Raw genomic sequence first — 21,750 nt, forward strand, 5'->3', positions numbered from 1 at the left:
AATATGCAATATGAAAATAATTTAAGAATAAATGTGTTTAAAAAAAAAAAAAAAAAAAGATTTGGTTTTCAAAAAGCCTTTTTCCAACAGGTACATCTGGAAAAAGGGGGGTCGTCTTATAATCAGGGTTGTCTTATATTCGGGACAATACGGTATATTTAGATCACATTATTATTTATTGCTATCAGGATGTGATATTTTGTGAGACTCTCAACCAGTATAAGCAAAAAAATATTTCTTGAAAACAATTGCTTTTTGAGCCCAATTCTTCTGTTTGTGTTTCTGGGGTTCCTCAAGAATCAGGTGGACTAAAAAGCAGTTTAGTGTTACACCAGTGCTGATCTCTTTGGCCTCAGTCAGTTATAGGGTGCAAGGTTTTCTTTTTTGTTTTTTAAGGTTGTGCATAGCCTAGTCCCTCAATATATTTCAGACCTTCTTCAGATTTATCAGACATCAAGGCTGCTTAGGTCATCCTACACTCTTAAAAATAAAGCTGCTTCACGATGCCATAGAATAACCTTTTTGTCTAAATGGTATCTTTCTTTTTTCTTTTGTGTTTCTGTTTCACAAAAGGTTCTAAATACCTATTCGGACATGACTAGTTTTCTAAACTACGTGTGAGTTTCAATTCTTATCACCTGACGTCGGCGATTTTCATGTACCAATTCGGACGGGACTAACATCTCACGCCGGTTTCAGTGTTTATTACAGAGGTGGGAGGGCCTGTTTTGGACATCTCGGCGTTTCAGAGATCACGTGCTCTGTATGTGCGCATTGCGTATAGTCATTCGGATTGATTACAATAAATAGCCTATAATCAGTTTTACTACAAATACCATGGTGAAGCTAAATGGCTAGTATAGCAAAACCATGTTAATGTGTGGTTGCTTTAGTTTTACTTTAGTTATTAATTTTCATGAAGTTGCATATGTAATTAAACGTATGGCCAAAACACACAAGGAAACGCGTTGTGAAAAAAAATATCACAATCACAGACATCGCATTCGGACGGGATTAGTTTTCTCAGAGGATCACTGAGTTTGCTGAAAAACAGTAGGTAATTTGCTCTGGAATTATTACAGAGGTTGTGTGAGAAAAAAACAGACGTGGCAGATTCGGACGGGATTAAAATCATCAAGTACGTCTGTGAAACACACATTTCTCCACGACCCCCTGTAAAACTAGTCCCGTCCGTTTGTGGTGAAAGAAGGTTCTTCAGATTAGAAAAAGGTAAGAAAGAGATAGTTCTTTAAAGAACCTTTGACTGGTTCTTTGTGGAAGCAAAAATGGTTCTTCTATGGCATCACTGTGAAGAACCTTTTAAGAACCTTTATTTTTAAGAGTGTAACTGTCACTAAATCTTGCTTGAAGTCTTTTTTTGGATGAATCTGCCCCTTGAGAGTAGAATTTGTACATTTGGTCTTAAATCATGCCTTTACTTGAATAATATCATTTACTTACTCATGCATATGGAGGAGCTTAGGTTCTAAATGTTTTGTTTTTATTGTTATTTTAAGTATATAATGTTGTTTGTTTGGTTTAATGATACATGGTGCCAGGTTTGATGCCAGGAACTTTAAAAAAGGGGGGCTGTTTGCACAATCCATTTCTAATAAGTATTTTTTTAATAAGGTTTTGTTGACAGCTATTTAAAATTTTCCATATATTATGACTACAGAAATTTTATTGCAAGCAACATATATTAATAATGTTTCACTATATTATAGTAGATGTTTTAGCGGAGCTTGATTCTTGTTTAAACGGCTCTTAAAAGTGTGAAATGGACATATTTTCCCCTGCTTGTGATGTCACAGTTTAGGATAGTTGCTAAGGGTTTGGGACGGTGTGTGTTCTTGTGTGGTCAACAGCCAATCTGTGCTGTCATGACATCATTTCCCTGTGGCTGTGGAGCGAATAGTCACATGCCATTTATGGTTCAAGTGACTGTCCCTAAAAAATCAGTTAAGTACATATAAATGTTTTTAGCATATAATAATATAATGATTTAAGTTAGATTACAGTTTGTTTTGAGACACATCATGTGATTTGGGAACATGTGTTATTGTATGGGAACATATTTTGTTTTATCAAGAAATAAACTTCCAAAAAATACAAAAATCTTTTATTTTGTAAGATTTTCTTAGCAAACTCCTTATCAAAATGACCTAAAATGTGTACAAATCATTTGATCCGATCCAGGCCTAAATCTAAATGTGAGAAACTGTGATTCAGCCTTTTTCTTTGAAAACACATACAGGAGGAAGAAACAGACATACACAAGTTTAAAACGGGTTTGTGATCAGGAAGTGTGCTTGAAATGGTGCCCATAATTGGAGTCAGCACACCATCAGTATGCAATTTGTCTCTGTCCTAAATCAAATTGGTAGACACTGACGAGCAAATGAGAAGAATGTGCTGAGTCATTCGTCCACCTTCTGTGCGTCCCTCTTTCTGTTCGTGTTCATTGAGTCATTCATACACTCCCTCTATCCAGCACACTCACAACGAGCGATCAGTCCACAGTCATTCATTTACTCCCATCATTCATGAAGTAAAAGTGCATTTTTTTGGTCACATACACACACAGATGTTACAGAACTCCCTCAGTCTCAGTCCGTGTGGTGGATTTCTGCCGTGATTTGTGTCTCCACAGCAGCAAAGCCAGAATCAGCAGCAGTATGAGTCCCACCACACCCCCAATAATACCCAGCTTCAGCGCAAGTCCAGAGTCTGTATTTTGGGGTTCAAATGTGGCACAGGACTGATCATCCTCTGCACTGATGCCACCTTTATTCACCGCTTCTACACATATGTGCGCACCAGCCTCAACATCCTCCAATACTGCTGCCCTCTTTCTCTCCTCCACCTCTACCTTCTTATCCATCACTTTGCCACTCCCTCTCACCCAGACATTGTAGTGGGTGACAATGGAGGTAGGAGCACACCAGTGCACCACAACGCCTTTGCCATCCTGTTGAGTCAGATTCAAGAGGCGAGGTGGACTCGGGGGAGTGAAACCATTGCTCAACCCCGGGCAGAGGCAGCCTGTCGCTTCTGCAAGTTCCAGGCAGGTGTGCTGCTTCTCCACACACATATCATAATTGCACGGATTGAGATCTGGGTGTTCAGAGTGAGTAGAGGATGAGCTGGGAGGCTCAGTGGTGACATCCTCATATACATTGTAGTAATCGCTCCCTCCGGAAGGGAGGAAACGGGGTTGAGTGGCATTCTGAGATGATGAAGAGGATGATGACACAAAGGAGAGGTCCAGAAATTTGAGGATGACGAGAAGGATGACAGGACGTCCACACCCCAACATGACTTCTGCTATAAAAAAATAAAAATTAAATCAGTCACTAATGCCAAGTTCACACTACAGGATTTTGGAAATCAAGGGTGATCAGTGCTCAGCAATCTTTGTGCGAACTACTCAACGATGCATCAAAGAGTCTGGTGTCGCGACGAGCTACAGCCAATGAGAGAGCATGGCATGGGTTGAGGTCACTGAAAGAAAAAGCAGCAGCAGCAACGTCTTTAAGAAAAGTGTGGAAACAAGAAATGGAGCAAAAGTTTTCAGACCAGATCATTACGCAAACAGCTTGCAGTGCTAATTTCTTTACATTTTCAAATAAACAACTCATGTGTTGTGTGAAAAAACATGGTTTGGGAACTGGATAGAGTCATTGGAAGACAAAGCTGTTGTGATCTTGTGTAGTGTGCGACCTCTTGTTGTGGATCATTTACGAAGTGTCATTTAGTGTGAACATCACAAACCTCACGACGATGTTGTCTGAACAGCACAGCGATTTGCAGACATTTAAAGTCATGTATTTTTAAATAGGCTTTATATGACAGTTATGAATGGAGTTTCAGATCAGAGGAGTCCATTTCATTAACAGTTCTTGACTTCTGAATAAAAAAAAAAAAAACAGTTTTTAGCATCAGTTTTTATCAATGCACTAAATGTTTTTTTTTTTTACAGTGTAGCTTCAAAATCAAAGACGCTGGACCACAAAACCAGTCTTAAGTGTTTTCGAAATCTGAAAGCTGAATAAATAAGCTTTCCATTGATGTATGGTTTGTTAGGATCGGACAATATTTGGCCGAGATACAGCTATTTGAAAATCTGGAATCTGAGGGTGCAAAAAAAAAATTTAAATATTGAGAAAAATCGCCTTTAAAGTTGTCCAAATGAAGTTCTTAGCAATGCATATTACTAATCAAAAAATGAAGTTTTGATATATTTACGGTAAGAAATATGCAAAATATCTTCATTGAACATGATCTTTACTTGATATCCTAATGATTTTTGGCATAAAAGAAAAATCGATAATTTTGACCCATACAATGTATTTTTGGCTATTGTTACAAATATACCCCAGCGACTTAAGACTGGTTTTATGGTCCAGGGTCACAAATGATTCATGACTTATTACATTATTAACCATTCTTGACTTAAAAGTGTACAGTAAAATAAACATTTTATGAATGTGCTAGAAGTTTTTTATTATTATTATTTGGCTGAATAAAATTAGGCTTAATGTGTTAACATTTAAAAATGTTAAATAAAAATGTTAAAGATTGAAACACTGCATTTCAAAATCATTAGCTGCTTTAGGTCATTACATTGACATCTATGCACTTGGCACATACTTTGATATAAAACAAGTCTAATTACTGTACTGTAAGTAATTTATTACAATGTTTTGTCAGGCAATATAAAAAGAACTTTATAGCATCTATGAAGTAAAAATTAAAATGTGTATTAGGTTACACCAACAAGAAATTAATCCTTCCTTAGTGTAACAATTGCCTGTTACCACTTTTTACGGTGCTATATTAGCGTTTTAGGTCAAGGCTTTTGTTCTATCAGCAAATATTGCACTTTAAATTACCCTATACAGATACAGGCAGTTTGAATCATTGATAGCTGCACATTCTGTTACAGCAACACAGTGTCTACTACACGTCAACCTGACTATATTATGCTGCATCAAGTACTTTTAGGGATCAAGCAGAATTTCCTGAATTGAAAAAAACAGAAATAAATCACCACTGAACTGGCTGTGGAATGAATGCTAAGTAAACAGCCAGTGGAGCTTCAGAACCTGCTTTCTCAAGCGACCTTCTAGAGCTTCAGAGCAGATTATCTCCAAAAAAAAACCATTTACATTTAGCAGAGTGAATACAAACAATCCAGCTGTTCCTAATTACTCCATTGTAAAACACACCAGTTAGCAAACTTCAACACATATGTGAGTGAGTGTGTGTACCGTGCAGTGTCAACTGCCCTTGGATAAAATATCGATTAACATTCTTTGCCATGGATAAACTCCATTTAAAACCAGTCAGAGCGCAGAAAAACACTCTAATGTCATTGGTAAGAGTGTTGGAGAGAAAAACACTACAGCCATGTGATAAAGGAATGCAGGGTTTCAGGGTATTTTGCTAAGTAAGTAAAAGGATTTTGTATTGAGCCTGGCTGTTGTTTGCTGTCGCTCAGTTATTTTTGTGACAAAACTGAAGTTGTAAGGTTACTGAATAAAGGTATTGAATAAAGAACTCAAACAAAGAAATGAATAAAAACCAAAAAATTTAAATTCTTACCTATTTTGTCGGTATTCCAAGAAATATTATCTTACGATCTTAAAATCTTACAGTATTTTTCTGGTGTCCTCTTTCCTTTGCTCTCATTCCCTTGCTACAGCAACACTCTCTCTAACTCCCCAACAATCACCTCCTTTTTCTTCCTAACCCCATCCCCCTCTCACCCTCTTTCTCTCATCGCTCCACCTTTTCTCATTTTAGTAGGCTTTCTGACCAAGAGCATGTGTGAGGAGTATGTGCACATGCCTCTAATGAATCACAGCGATTACAGCTACTTGTGCAGGTCAGAAACCTGACGTGACACACACATGCACACACTCTTTCAGTGCTGAAAAATGTTGAGCAACTGCTACATTTGAACTTACTGACTTCCATTACTGCAAAGAGATAGCATTTCATACACAACTGCACTTCAATTTATCTGCTGGAAACACATTCTTATGGTCCTATGGCAGCAGAAAACATGTTTTAGGTAAACATCCACTTACACTGAACACAGCACAGTCATAGTCTTCCTGTGGCATGCTGGTTTGATAGCAAACAAGAGGGTCTTTATTTCATGAAGACTGCTTGACAGCATATGAATCAGGCTTCAGTGGAAAGCTTCATATGATATTCAAATGAAAATCTAACTAGAATTGTGGATTTGGTGTTCCACTAAAAAGATTGACTGTATCCCGGAAACAGGTGTGTGTTTATGTGTGCGTATATGACAGAGATACAGCTGCTCTGGCCGCAGAGGGAAGTCTGTTTTTTCCATACTCTGAATGACACAAGAGTCAAAGTTCACATCATTCATAAATTTACGTACAGTCACACACTTCCGTGCACCCGCCTTAACACTTACACACGTACGAATGCTTTCATACAGCACTGTGGTCAAGGTTATTTCATCATAATATACTTTTTTTGTTGAGTCATAGTCTCACTTGTGAAAAAGGTTCAGCAGAAAAACTGACTTCAGACAGACAGTCCTTAAAATACAGTGATGACTCAGATTCACCATCAACACACTCGCACGCAACAAAATAAAAAAATGTTAAATGTTATTCAAAGTTAAAAATTGTATGTTACTGACATTTGTAAACAAGTATACAAAAAAAAAAAAGGTTATTATTTTTAATAAGAAAAAGCAAAAGTAAAGCAAGTAAGATAAGAGTCAGGGAAAAGGTAAAGATGGTTTCCAAGACGGTTTTAATATGACCTAAACATAAAAGGACATAAAAGTGCCTGAATTTAAAGAAACGTCAATTCCTATGTAGTTTACTTAAACGGGTCATGCTGTCTGGATCATTTTCCTCTGAGTTTTGTAGCTCCAGAGGAAGAGTGTTTAGAAACCTCGGACAGATGATACATTGACACACACAATCCCCGGTGGAGTTCTGAGGTATTAAATGTAGTGACATATTTACAGTACAAATCCATTTGTATTCTTTTAGGGAGGATTTTCCTCTTTCAAGGGTCAAACAAGTTAGGAAACTGAGAGATCTCTTGTTATCCATGACTACTCTTGATCACAGGAAGCAAGACTCTTACCAGTATGAAGTACATTTAAAAACATCTGATGGTGTAACAGTGTTTTATTACAACGCCTTCCTACTGATGTTTGAGAATGTGGGAGGCTACAGGGTCCCAACTCAAACTTTAAATTCCTCTTCAACTTAGTTATAGAAATAAAGGAATACTGAAGCTGCCTAAAAACTACAAACAGGTTTCAAGGATGCATTCAAACGCGTCCTTTTCTTCTTTTTTACCCTCTGAAAAAAACTGGACATGTCCACACATGCACAACAAGACACAGACAACCAAATCATATACAGTTCTGATCCCTACTGAGCTGCTGGCATACTGCACTTTAAGAAGCTCATACTGTATATACTCACTGCCCAATATAAAATACAAAGTCCCATTCCATATTTGTACATGAAAGTGCTGTTGATTGCATTCACAGATCAGTCTTTATAAATACTAAAAATACGTTTTTAATAATGAACATGTGTTTTCCAGAGAATCTATCATATGGGAATATTTTTCTGTGGGAAAGCTGCATACGGGCAGCTAGGGACAGAGGGAGCTGTGGGGGGGAGGTGGGACAACATGCGTAGTCTAATAGTTTAATATAGCGCGTTACTACTATTTGTCGACACCTGCATCCAACAAGCAAGGACAATTGTATTAAAGAAATCCACCTTAAAACGAAACAAATTCATCTACATCTTGGATGGCATGAGGTTGAGTAAATACTCACACTCATGCCATCCAAGATGTAGATGAGTTTGTTTCTTCAATGGAACAGATTAAGAGGAATTTAGCATGACATCACTTACCATCAGAATGGAAGCTGGAGGAAGCGTTATTATGGATTTTGGACTCAAATGTTGACCGGAAGCAAAGGTTTAAAGATAAAATGCCTTAATAATGGATTTGTTTCTGCTTTTCACTTCATGAGATGTAAAGTGATGGACTGGAGTTGTGTGGATAACTTGTGGATTAGTGTGATGATTTTATCAGCTGGTTGGACTCTCATTCTGACGGTACCCATACACTGCAGAGGATCCATTGGTGTAATGGGAAGTGATGTAATCTGGATGACCTGAGGCTGAGTACATTTGCAGCAAATTTTATTTTTTGTATAAACTATTTGATATTTTTACACTTATAAATGCTGCAGTCCAGACGAAGACAAGCTATACTCATGCTATACAACATCATTTTAAAAGGACAAAGTATTAATTCATCCCAACTTCAGACTCAAACTTTTTAACGTATATGTAAAGGTACTACGCATTTTACTATTCACAATCCTCCAATCTTTTCAGCCTCTGTCTCTTTTAGATGAACAAGTGAGTATTTCTACCATCCCACTTCACTTCCTTCCTCCTCTGTCATTCTCTTGTCTTTATCTTCCTCTCCATTTTTCTCTACATCCAATCGGTCACACATATGCTCCTCAACCTCTCTCTCTGTGTGTGTGTGTGTGTGTGTGTGTGTGTGTGTCTGTCTCTCTTCATCACATCTGGTGGTGATTAACTGGTGTGCTGAAAGCAGCTGCAAAGAAAAACAAGTACGCATGTCATGCATCCCGCCAGACCTAGGGTGTGTTTGCAGGGAGAATGATATAAGTGTGTGTATTTCAGGGTGTAGCAGTTGTGTATATGTGTGTTTTCATCACAGTTCTGATTCATTAGTGACATTCAGTAGAAATGGATGTAACTTCGGGCAGCAGTTTCTGAATGATTACATGTTTGGTTTATGTGAGGGTGTGTTTATGAAATGCCCTGTTGTTTAACACATTATGGTTTGTGATGTTTGGTCTATGAAGTACATCCTGTCCCCATTACGCAGTACTTAATAGTGTTGGAACGGCACTGTGTGTCATCAGAGGTCTGAAATCATTTAAGAGTACATTCTGCCCGCTATATTCTATTCTTCATGTCTACAGTATACTTTAGTGTCACACAGATTGCACTAGTCACTGTCCGGAAGTAAAAATCTTCTCCATAGGGGATAGTATTGTCATGGCACCCACATTCCAGTAGTTGTTACCAATACCAGTAAAATCCCACAGTTCTCTGCACCAATTTCATTGGCATTACAAATGGTGTCTCCCTATGCTCTGAAGCTACTTAAATGTACTTTTTATAATTCTCCATCATTATGTCATTCACAATGTGTCATGGGATTGTTCTTCCCTCATTAAAGCTGTTTAGTACGCAGTCTTTTGTCAGGTTTTCAAATATTTTTTGCTTTAAATTAAAGTTTGTAATGTAATTCACATTGTAGCTGTTTGGTTTGGTTCATGGCTTAACTCTTAATACAAAGACTTTTTTTAAAAGTCCCACACAAATTCAACTGATGGGAACTTGCACCATTACAGAGCCCCGCACATCACATGCAGGAAAAAAAGTAAATTGTGCACACAATTTACTTAAAACGAGGGAACGAATTAGTAAATTGTGCACACACACAATTTACTTTTTTTCCTGCATGTCATGTGGGGCTCCGCACATCTTAGTTATTGACTGTAGTGAAAATAACGTTGGTTCAGAGAAGTTCACTTGTGCAGGTGATCATCTTTTTGTTAGGCTGATCTGAATCAGGTTTATTTTGTGATAATGGCAATCAGTTAGCTGATCATTACTTACTTTACATAAACCTATGCACCATTCTTGTTTCAAGACCACTTGGCTGAATTGTTTTTGCTCAAAAGGCAAGTCAGAGGATGTGGTTGTGTAACACTTGTTGTAATTCAGTGAATTGAGCAATATAATTCCTGAAAGTTATCAGCATAACTGTAATCTGATAAAACCGCAATCAAGTCCAGACACTATTAAGGGGGCTGGCAAAAATTCTAGTTTCTACAGGTCATGGAGAGTTTGTACATGTAAATTTACCGCTCTTAGAAGACATTTCCCATGTCTAGTCATATAAAGACCACTGGCAATTAAATATGCACATTCTGCCCTCAAAGTAATTTTCTTGGGTTCACCAAAGTGAAATACTTAACATTAATGCAATGCTGCTGTTGTACATATTGCTAACAAAACAGAATCAAAGGTAATTGTTTATGACCTCACTATCAACACAGCTGTTTGTGGAGGAACACATTATATTGTGAACAAGGACTCATTCAGATTATAGTCAAGGGAGCCAAATTCAGAAAGACGGGGAGTGAGAGAAAGATACAGAATACTAGATAAGACAATCAAACTCTACAGATTCTAACAGCTGGTGTTTGAATGGAACAGGTTTCACCACACACCAAACACAAGCTGTACCATGCAGAAATGATCTAATGTTCTTATCAATTTACAGAGTCTTATGAGAATATGAATCAGGAGAGGCTAATTATAAAAAATAGACAGCCACAGTGATTTGACTGGAGTGATAATCAAGAGTTATTTTAGTCTGTTTCACGAGTGCAAACACATGCTGGCACACACACAGCTCACAGACCCAGTTCAGTCAATCCCCTGCAAACATGCTCCTGCGGGGCCCATGCTGACTCTTTGCAGGCACAGTGGGCTAGGGCCAGCCCATACCAAACCTAAACAGGCCCATTGCGGGCTTGCCCAGGCGAGGCCTACAGTTTTGGGATCACCGCAGGCTCTCTGCGAGCAGCCCACACTATGGGACTGCCCACATTAATCCAATAATGGCCCAGTCCGTTCGGGCCCAGAGCAACTTTTGTATCCTTTGGGCCCATGCAGGTTTTGTGTAGGCAGCCCTGTAATGCAACTAGTAGAATACTATCATTGACTGGCCATTCATTAACCACTAAATTGTACTGGTATGGCTCAAAGTTTAGCTGGAACCCTAATCAAACACACCTGAGCATGCTAATCAGTGTCTTCAGGATCATTTGAAAATCACAGGTGGGTGAGATTGATCAAAGTTGGAGCTAAACTCTGAAAGTTAGTTTAATGAGCTAGATTCGATGATCCCTGACAGGGGCGCCACTGGGGTTTGGGTTTGGGTCGAGCCCGTCTTTTTTTCCCCTTCTCCCAAATCAGATTATAATACTGTTTCAGCTATTAAAATAGTTCAGTTTTGTATGTAATGACAAAGTGATTATATTTAGTTTTTTTTTTTTTTTTTATCAAGTTAATTTAGAAAAAGGTTTGGAGCATTTTTTTTGTTTGTTAAATAAGTTTTTTCTTTCTTAAAGTGACAACCAAGCAGCCAGCAACCGGCAGGCTGATCATAGCCTATGCTTGATCAATTTAGCCTTCTCAAATCATCACAACTTGCCTAAAATAAAATCTATACTAAATGTTTAAACATTAAACCTAGATAAATGTGGGCTGCATCCAATAGTTTGCTAAAGAGCAGGACATGGAGGCAACAGTGCAATCAATCGCATTTTTTTCAATGGAAACAACTTAAAATATGCCGTAATTTTAGCTCATAAGAGTAATACATCATTCGGAACTGTAAAGGGTCTACTTTTAATTGTGTGCACTCACAATATCAACAAAACGTTGTGCTTTTAAGAAAACAATGCACTTTCTGCCGTCTCGTCTTGAACAGGAGTGCTTCACAAAAATGAACCGAAAGTCAGCAAATACATGCCTCACAGACATGATAAATATAGGCCTATTTATAGAAAGCTTTAAATTACTACTTAATGAAATAAATCAAAATGAAAACAAAAGCTCTTTCATTATAATCAGTGAAGATGCACTTATCTCTAAAGGCACGTCTAATGAGACGACGGTGAGTCAGGATCAAGAAGATTCAAGAAGAAACCATGTCAAAGACAGGTAGATACAGTGCAGTGCAGGTCAGAGCCAATCCACCCGGCAGGGCCAAGTTGGCCAGCAAATTAGCAGGTCAGAGCCAGCCACCCTGCTGAAAAAAAACAATAGAACCCTGCCCAAAACACAATAGAAAATGTAATGGATTTAATGATTATAATGGAAATTGTATTGGTTTTAATGGAAACTATAATAGTGTCTACTGGTATGTGATGGATTCTATTGGGATGTTAAATCCTATTGGAAAAATGCCCAAAACACACTACAAATAGAATTTTGTAATGGTTTTACTGGAAAAAGCTAATGGTCCATAATGGTATTTTAATGGAAATCATGCTTCACTGCTCTTTAGTCACAGACAGATTAACAGAAAAGACCGAGTAAAAACAAAACAGACAGACCTGAAGTAAAAGACAATGAAAAAAAAAAATAAGGGTTTAGCAGTTATGAATTGCTCCTATAATTTGAATAGTGTGAATGCTTGTACATGTCACGTCACAGGGTGTTTAACCCCTAGGGGTCTGTGAAGGTAGTGCAGGTGCTTTTAAATGGAAAACAGCTTCCCTTCACATTCTAATTTGCTGCCGCATACAGTATGTGTCCAAAAAAGCTTTCTAGTTTAGACTTTAAGCCTAGAAAGAATTCTTAGTGGGTGTCAGTTACTGTGTGGTCTCTACTGTTAGACTGGGAAGTCATCTCATTATGCTGTGAAGGCATTCCCTTTAACACGCCAATTTTATTGCCAAGATCAGGGATAGTTGCATTATTGTGCCTCCTGCTGTCTTTCTGAATACCAACATGTAGTTCCATGTTTGGTCACCAGATGGCATTTGGTTGTTAGGCGAGGAGGTTGGTTAATATTAGGCTCCCTTTTTAATGAGATATTAGCACTGCTAATTATCAACATCCCACTTGCAAACACATCAAAGACTGATACCCAGGGAAAGGCGGGACTTCTGGGAAAAAAGGACGACCGACTAAACGCACACACCCAACGCCAGATATCTCAAGCATTTATCACTAGAAAAACAATTCCCAATGGAGAAAAGTAATCTGCCAATATAAGCATCATTTAACAGCTCAGGTGCACAAAGAAATATAAGAATTGTATTACATGGCAATACAACCTGAAGGTAGCAATTTTGTGAAATGTGTGTTTAACCCATTTAGGAGAAGAAAATGAACTGATTTAAAACTAAAATACACTATAGTTCAAAAGTTCAGTAAGTACTTTTTTTTTTTTTTTAAGTCTCTGCTTAAGACTGCATTGATTTTTTTATTTTAAAAAAGTAAAATAGCTTTTAACTGTATAAATATTTATACTGTCTCTTTTGAGCAATCTGTCATTAATTACTCACCCTCATGTTGTTCCAAACCCGTAAAACCTTCGTTCATCTCTGAAACACAAATTAAGATATTTTTGATGAAATCCGAGAGCTCTCTGACCCTCCATAGACAACAAGGTTACCACGTTCAAGGTCCAGAAACGTACCAAGAACATCGACACAATAGTCCATGGGCCCTATTTTAACGCTCAGGTGCACTTAGGGCATGTCCGAATCCACTTTTAAGGGTTTGAAAAAACGGTCGGCGCGCCCGGCACCTGGTCTAAAAGTGTTGTCCCGATTCTCTTAATGAGTAATGGGTGTGTTTTGGGTATAACATGCAATAAACCTATCAGAGTCTTATTGCACGTTACGCCCAAAAAACGCCCATTACTCATTAAGAGAATAGGGACAACCCGTTTAGACCATGTGCCCGGGTGTTTCCCCGTCGTTAAACTAGCAAAAGTGGATTCGGACACGCTCTCTTAGACCATGTGCTTGTTAAAATAGGGCCCCTCATTTTCAGAACAGCACGCCCATGAGTGCACAAATGGGCGCAAATGCATTTGCTATTTAAACAACGTGGTGCAGGACGTGAAAATGATCGGGCTGAAACTATAGCAAAAAACACTTGCATCGCGCCTGGTGCCACATTGCTCATGTATGACATGCTCATATATATTGTATGTGACATCAGTGGTTCAACCATAAATTTATGAAGCTACGATGATACTTTTTATGCGCAAAGAAAACAAAAATAATGACTTTATTCAGCAATTCTTCTCCTCCGCATCATGCTAGTGCCATTTTGGAGAGTATCACAGCGCATGCCGTAAACAACGCATTCACGTGGTGCTGCTGACCTAGAACACGTGTCGTGATACTCCCAAAAATAGCGCTAGGGTGATGCGGAGGAGAAGAATTGCTGAATAAAGTCATTATTTTTGTTTTCTTTGCGCATAAATTTTTTTTTTTTGTGTGTTTTTTTTTCCCATGCAAAAACATCTTCATAGCTTCGTAAAATTACGGTTGAACCACTGATGTCACATGGACTATTTTAACGATGTTCTTGGTAACTTCCTGGACCTTAAAACGTGGTAGGAGGGTCACAGCTGAGCTCTTAGATTTAATCAAAAATACCTTAATTTGTGTTCCAAAGATGAACGAATGTCTTACGGGTTTGGAACAACATGAGGGTGAGTAATTAATGACAGAATTTTCATTTATAGGTGAACTCTCCCTTTAATCCATATCCTTGCTGAGTAAAAAAATTTAAGTACATTTTTATTAGGTACTAAAACAGCTTTTTGATATATTGCAAACAGATAATGCTATATGGCAATGAAAATGAACAGTGAAATTCAGTTCAATCTAGATCTTTGTCATGAGATGAACTGATAGAATAAGACCACACTTGGTATAGAAAATCAAACGATGTGACCTTGATTAGGGTGCACGCTTACTGTACAGTACGTAGTATGTGCTTTCTCATTAAGGCACAGCAGACATTCCTTTTACTGGCAGATTATGGTGTATAAAATAGAAAATTAGTCTAAATTTAGTTTACTTTCTCAAAAAATATAGTCCTTATTTACTAATATCCTGCTAAAACCTTGGGGATTGCCAAGATGAGGTGGAAATTAATCTCTTTCAGGTCTTCCCAAAAATGTGCCTCTTTCTCTCTGCACTCTCTCTACTAAATTTGTTAAATCCATTTGCAAGAGAACAGAGACAGAACAGCTTCTTTTTTGATACTTCTCTTTCTGTATGGTAGTCATGGTAACACAGACAGTGTTGAAAGATTATGCAGGAAAGTCTGTGAGAGTTCATTGATGCCCTCTTGTTAATGGGCAGCATTACAGCACGACATCTCTCAAAGTTAATGATATAGAAACGTGCTGAACAATACAATGTATGTCTTAATATTTAGTTTCACATACTCACTCATTTGCTCATGTGCAGCAAATTCAGAATTAGTTAATATTTAAATTTAATAAAATAGTTTGAGCATGTAGAGTTTTTTTTTTAAATGTGATATTCAGTGAATTTGTGGCCAAAAACTATTATGCACAACAATCTCTGTACAATTCGCAAGTTAATAGGCTAATTAGCAATAACAAGTAACAAGCTAGTAATAATTATTATTTACAAGTCCTTTGGTAATAATGGATCATATATTAATACTAATCTGTCATCTGTAGTTGTAATGTACCAATCTGGGGTGTGTTTCATGTACAATGACGTAAATCAATGATTAACCACCATAGTACGATGCATTGTTGTGGAAACGAACTAGATAGTCACGATTGTTTCCTGAACGTGGTTGCATCTCTTCTGCTAAATAATTGATTCCAAGATGCTGTTGTATTGAACATGGCACCTGATGACTTTTCCATTTTTAATTGTTCACTGTTATTTTACTTTATTTGATGTTTGATTCATTGCGGGTGTCACGAATCCTGTCCGTGGTTTTCCGTCTGCTCGCCACCAGATGTTGCCTTCCAGTTACATTGACTCTCACATTACACAAACTGTTGCATGTCACCCTGGACTACATTTCCCATCATCCATTGCACTAATTAAACACACACAGCTGCAATCAATCAAACACACTTTATAAGCCATGGACTTCTTCTTTCTGATCGCCAAGTATTGTTTAGCGTTTATCGCTCTCCTAGTGATAGCTACATTGCGGAGCCATTCCGAGTTTTCTGAGTCTAAGCCTAGTTTATTGCCTGAGTCATTCGTGTCTTGATCCTAGGCTGTGTATCTCATTTCTGTGTGTTCTCTGTCTGCCTTGGACTTTAGCCTGTCTTGGATTATCCCTTTGTCTTGGTGTTTTGGACTATGTTTGCACCTTGCCTGGAATATAGCCTGTCTGTTGGATTACCCATTTGCTTCACCCTCTGGATTATGTTCGCCGTCGTTTGACCCACGCCTGTCTCTGGATTACTCTTTTGTCTTGCTTGTGCTATACCTGTGTTGTTGTCTGACCCTTGCCTGTTTTGACCACGTCAGAGAATGAAAGGAAAGGAAAGGAAAGGAGGTGACTTGTGGCCAAGTATGGTGACTCATACTCAGAATTTGTGCTCTTCATTTAACCCATCCAAGTGCACACACACAGCAGTGAGTAGTGAACACACACACACACACACACACACCATGAACACACACCCGGAGCAGCCAATGCGGGTGAGCAGTTGGGGGTTCGGTGCCTTGCTCAAGGGTCTCACCTTGAGACCCTTCAGTCATGGTATTGAGAGTGCTGGTTATTCACTCCCCCCACCTATAATCCCTACAATTACAAGTTCGACTCTCTAACCATTAGGCCACGACTGACCCAAATGGATACATGGAGACATGTTCAGTCTTTTGCTCTTGCAAATTTTGCTGTGTAAATAGCGAATCCGCCATGGCACGAGCGCAACTGGCTCTTAAAGAGAATGGGAGATGAGACTCTGATTGGTTAACTAATCATCAGCTCATTAGGTGTGTTAAATAAGGGAGACATGCAAAATGTGTAGAGCAGGGGGTCCCCAGGACTGGAATTGAGAACCACTGCAATAAACCAATCAGAGTCTCATCCCCCATTCGATTTAAGAGCCAGTTGCGCTCGTGCCATGGCGGATACACGGCAGAATTTGCAAGAGAAAAGGCTGAACATGTCTCTAGAGAGGAAATGGAGCAGCTTGTGCACGAGACGAGCAAATAAGGTAGCCTTATTCTGATGCATGCAATGACTATCCATTATGACATGTAGGCATTTTTATATTTATGTAGCCAACACAATAATAATCTTTTACATTGTAATCCTTTAATTTTTAATATTTGGCATGTTTGTGTGCTGCTGCGCGTCCCTTTGTGTGTAATAAGCACAGTGTACGCGCGTTGTGGACCCGCCTATGGGCGCATATTACTAACACGCTCTTTAAATAAATAATAAAAAATAAATACTGCGCCAGATGCCTCAAAATAGCAACGCGCCAACAATGCGCCTGAACACACCTCGTTTTCAGACCAGCACGCCCATGAGCGCACAAATGGACGCAAATGCATTTGCTATTTAAACAACGTGGCGCAAGACGTGAAAAGATCAGGCTGAAACTAGCAAAAAACACTTGCGTCGCGCCTGCAACCGCATTGCAATATGATCATTACAATATGATGTCTTTACCAGGGGCGGACTTAGTGATTTGGGGGCCCTAAGCAATTTTCAGGTACGGGGCCCCAACACAGTAACTATATGCTCTTTTACGCCTAGCCCTTATTTTGCTCGCTAGCTCTCATTATTGCTATAACTATTTATTATAACTATTACCCCTTCACAACTTAAGTAGCCTAAATAATTAGTCAAACTGATGCTATTCTAAAGTCATATTAAGCTACCTTATTTTTTTCTCTATAATCACTAAAAGCTGTCACTCACTTCAGTTCATCGCGATCTCACAACGTTCCGTTAATAAGCTCTCTGCACAATGAATCTCTTATTTACATCGTATCTACACGTTGTTATAATGAGAGGATTCACAAGCTTGCAGAACTCCGCACCTGACAAAAACTGAGTGGTGAGTGAACATTTGACGCTCTCCATAACACAAATGCATGCTGGTGCATTTGCCAAGTATGTTTCGCGAATATCAGACGGGGCCCCCTGATTTCCCGGGGCCCTAAGCGGCTGCTTACCTCGCCTATTGGTTAAGTCTGTCCCTGGTCTTTACTGTCACTTTTGATCAATTTAATGCAGCCTTGATGAATAAAAGTATTCATTTGTTCAAATTACTGACTCCTATTTTATGGATATTGTGCATAACGACATTATTTTCATGATAATTAAAGCACATTTCACCCCCAAATAATGAGAATCTAGTGAAAATCACCACTGCGAATTATAGGAATTTGTCTAAATGCAAAACAGCAATGAGAATTTTAAGATTAACCATGTTTATTTGTCATGCAAATAATTCAATCCAAACACCTAATGATCCTAAAATAGGCTCGCTGTTGTTAAGGCAAATTTCAGATTTACATACGCTCAAATGTCAAGTAATGAAACCAAAGTCTAGTTTGGTTTCAGATGGTCAGTTCTTCGCCAGATTAAAGTGCAACGTCTGTGAAATAATGATTTTGTGAATATGATAGGGCCCATAGACTAGCTTGCTTATTGTGCCCAAGAGCATAATGTCTTACTAACAAGCTTCTAACCACAGGTCGAGAGCTCCAATCACATAAGTCCACGACGCTGCTTGCGAATGTTCATTGAACTATGGTTTCGGGAAACACCTAATCTGAACTATGTTGGTAACGACGGAACTTGCCATAGTTGCTTTTGGGAAATGTACCCCTGTCTAGTCCTCTGAAGGCTGGCATGGCCTTGTCACAAACATTACCTCACCCCATGCCCAGTTAGTCTATGAATAATTTAAAATCATTTTGTCAGGGACAGGATGGCTGCCAACTCAGTTAGGCCAGGGTGGTTTGAGCAGCCAGCACCATGACAACAGCCCCTTCAGCAAATCAGAGACACAAACAGAGCTGCCCCAGATCCACAATTCCCACTCTTGGACAGGGGTAAAAGAAAAGGAAGGAGAGCTGGATATTCAGCTATCAAAAGAAACATCAGCGACAATGATGCCACACAAACACAGATATGTTCATTAATGTTTTTGAGTCATCACAATTGCAGTTTAAACTCAATTGCACTTAAAGCTGTCTCAGAGGCCAATATGTTAAATTGCTATACATAAATGGTCTCTGTAGAAAATTTTTAAAAGCAGCTAACTTATATGTACTTTTTATTACATTGAAATAGTAGTTTCAAATCGTCCTGATGGTGCACTGACTGTAATAAGTTGATTGGCTCCAGTTTCTTTCCCACGCTCACTCCAAACTGTTCTGGGAGAATATAAGTTTGGTGAGTGCGTACAAAATTCCGTGAAAAGGATGGGTTGCTTTACAGCAGCAACAAATATGCATGTACAGCTATCACTCGTAATTATGTCAGTGATATATTAACTGTAGGGGGCTACACAAAACTATATACAGTTCCTTGAAGTGAAACTTTGTCACGTGTTGTATAGAGCAACACTAGTTTAATTGGACAGTTTAAACCTGATAGTTTTTATAGATTTTCATCAAAAGTGCCAAGTGCTTAAGTAAATAATAATTCTGTCAGTTTTATTGCTTTATTGCTATTTTGTATTCAGTCTTATTTTGAATCATACTCCAGTCATTCAGTTTTCATCTATTAAATCACAAATAATTAAAGCCATTTAAAGTGAATTTAGTAATTAGTTTGAGCTCTTTTGGTGCTTTCTAAAGCACTTACGAAGTGGTTTGCATTTGGCCAGACACTGAACTCTGCTGAACCCTGCTTCTGTTACTGCACAGATTCCACATCAATCTGGAGTTCCGTTCAGGCCTGAGGTGAGTGCAGCTGCTACTCTTCTGTACATCACACACAGCTGAATGTCAGATGTGTATATTTCAGGACATAAATCATACAAATAGCATATCATTTATTACAGTTATAGAATCTGGCTTCATAGGGGGGAAAAAAACAGGATTTGTAGGATCACCTGAAGGCCTTGTCAGCGTATCTGTTAAAAGTGAATAAATAAAGTTAAAACATGCAAGAACCTTTGGCGTGTCTCAGACAGCATTCAAGAAAACAGATACATCAAAGTCATCTCTAAACAATATTTATATGTCAGATTTTATCATGGTGTCGGCTGATATAAACCATCATGTCATATGTCATAACATGTTTGTATCACACTGGTGTAGTCAACACACCCGGGGCAGAATTTCTATTTTCACTTCAGTTCGCTTTGCTTCTTCAGTGACAGCAGATGACAAGAAGCATGAAATTACAGGCATCCATAACAACAAAAACATGGTCTCTTCTCTTTCATTCTCTTAGAATCCTGATATGCTTGAACTATGAACTTTTCTACTTTTCCTTCTCTCACCCTGTTTCTCCCTGCACTGATTTTTCCCTTTCTCTGTCAGAAATGTATCAACCATTATTTAGGAAAAATAAATAAGAGATATACAAAGTTACAAAATGTATTAGGACACTTAAAAATGAATTTAAAATGCTATTGAAATTCATAATAAATATGATTTGATTTTAATAATAAATGTAATAACATTAATATATTGAAAAATATATATGTTACAGGAATATTTCTTGTTTTACAAAATGTATATCTGCATCTATATCTTAATCTATTCTTTTGTCAGTGATGTAGTTCTTTTTTTTGTTTTGTTTTATCTTTGTTTAACGTCATTTTCTCAGCACTGTTTTTTAAATGCTAAAATAAAGATTATATATAAAATAAGGTCATTTGATATTGGTTATAATTTTTGCACAAATATTACAGATGTAATATTGAAATGATTCTCATTTTAGCATGCCCAAATATCAATGACTACAATAATATTACTTATATAATAATATTGCTTTTGACCTTCCACCCCAGTGACAGCTTTGTACTTGTTTTCCTGAAAGTTATTTTATCACTTGCCCATGAGAATGTCATAATCAGTGCTATCTGTAACTATGAGAGTAACTACAGAATATCTGAAACAGTATGCGGTTTTGCACTGGTTTAAGATATTCCTGTCCCTCCTCCTGAGTGGCTCCATCACATCATGTGAGCGCGTGTAGATCAGCAGAGAGCGTGACCCTGAGTGCTGTCTGTCTCTGCCCAGAGGCTTTGGGATGCATTACCATGGGAAGCTCAGCGGAGCACACCAGTCCACCGTCACCGCAGGGGCATCCATATCATTACACACAGGTCACGCAAAGATGGAAATGGAGAACGAGAAAATAACAGAGAGAACAGAAAGAGTTCAGGAGAGTGGGAAGGTGGAAACTGTGTCACAGAGACTGTTTCGTGTCAATGAATGATGCCATAAATGACTGCTGACAAGTTTTTAATCAAAGATTTTCTTTGGTGACTGAGGGCTCAAAGATTAAAAACATGAATATAGCAAAAGAGCACAGTGCAAACGTCTTGTTTCTGTCACTGAAGTTCTTATTACTTCAATTTGGCTTTCAGACATGACAAATATAATGATCCCCATGAAGCCTGTCAGCAAGAAACTGGGCGTGATGATTATAGGAGGATGTGCGCTTAGGTTTGATTAGACACCTTAGGCCAACAAGTAGAAAAAACATGATTAGGGTAGAGTGGTGGAAAACACCCCCCTACTATCTTCCCCAAAATAACCACAAGATAAAATCAAGATAAATTTAGTATTTTGTATAACTATGGACTATGTTGGCCTTCTGGGGCCTGAAATAGAGGAATTTTGGTCAATATCGATAATTAAACAATATTTTGCAGAATATTTTTTTGTGCTTGCACCTTGGCTGGTTTAGGTCTGTCATGGATTAATAAATATGACAATAAAACCGCCAGTAGGTGGCAGCAAGTCCCTGTTTTAATAAATGACTTACTGAATCATTCATTTCAAAAGAAACGAAAGAAGTAAAACCACTGAATGGACCGTTAATCACTGGCTCACTCGATTCTTTCAAAAACTGATTAATTCAT

General features: G+C 38.2%; 1 protein-coding gene across 7 annotated transcripts; it reads right to left on the reverse strand.

Annotated features, from left to right (window-relative positions):
* Nucleotides 1-2,105: 2,105 nt before the first annotated feature.
* LOC131541743 (leucine-rich repeat neuronal protein 4) lies at nucleotides 2,106-13,471 on the reverse strand. Of its 7 annotated transcripts, none has more exons than XM_058777683.1 (3): nucleotides 13,357-13,471; nucleotides 13,223-13,261; nucleotides 2,106-3,324 (listed from the first exon to the last, which is right to left on the reverse strand). In XM_058777683.1, exons 1-3 carry the CDS (start codon nucleotides 13,379-13,381, stop codon nucleotides 2,591-2,593), a joined length of 798 nt encoding a protein of 265 aa, XP_058633666.1. In that variant the 5' UTR covers nucleotides 13,382-13,471; the 3' UTR covers nucleotides 2,106-2,590. The 7 variants fall into 7 exon arrangements, with proteins under 7 accessions (XP_058633666.1, XP_058633665.1, XP_058633671.1 ...); XM_058777682.1 differs by having other exon boundaries at nucleotides 2,106-3,327; nucleotides 13,357-13,470; XM_058777688.1 differs by lacking the exons at nucleotides 13,223-13,261; nucleotides 13,357-13,471 and adding exons at nucleotides 3,775-3,909; nucleotides 5,608-5,753.
* Nucleotides 13,472-21,750: the final 8,279 nt, after the last annotated feature.

The sequence above is a fragment of the Onychostoma macrolepis genome, chromosome 05 (assembly GCF_012432095.1).
Source record: "Onychostoma macrolepis isolate SWU-2019 chromosome 05, ASM1243209v1, whole genome shotgun sequence".
In the NCBI taxonomy this organism is placed as follows: Eukaryota; Metazoa; Chordata; class Actinopteri; order Cypriniformes; family Cyprinidae; genus Onychostoma; species Onychostoma macrolepis.

Excerpts from the sequence above, each read along its gene's own strand:
- LOC131541743 (XM_058777682.1), bottom strand. The coding sequence starts at position 13,381 with ATGGACTATTGTGTCGATGTTCTTG. Across the intron at positions 13,262-13,356 it reads CTATTGTGTCGATGTTCTTG|AGATGAACGAAGGTTTTACG; the intron begins GTACGTTTCTGG and ends TTTGTGTTTCAG. Across the intron at positions 3,328-13,222 it reads GGGTTTGGAACAACATGAGG|CAGAAGTCATGTTGGGGTGT; the intron begins GTGAGTAATTAA and ends ATTTTTTTATAG.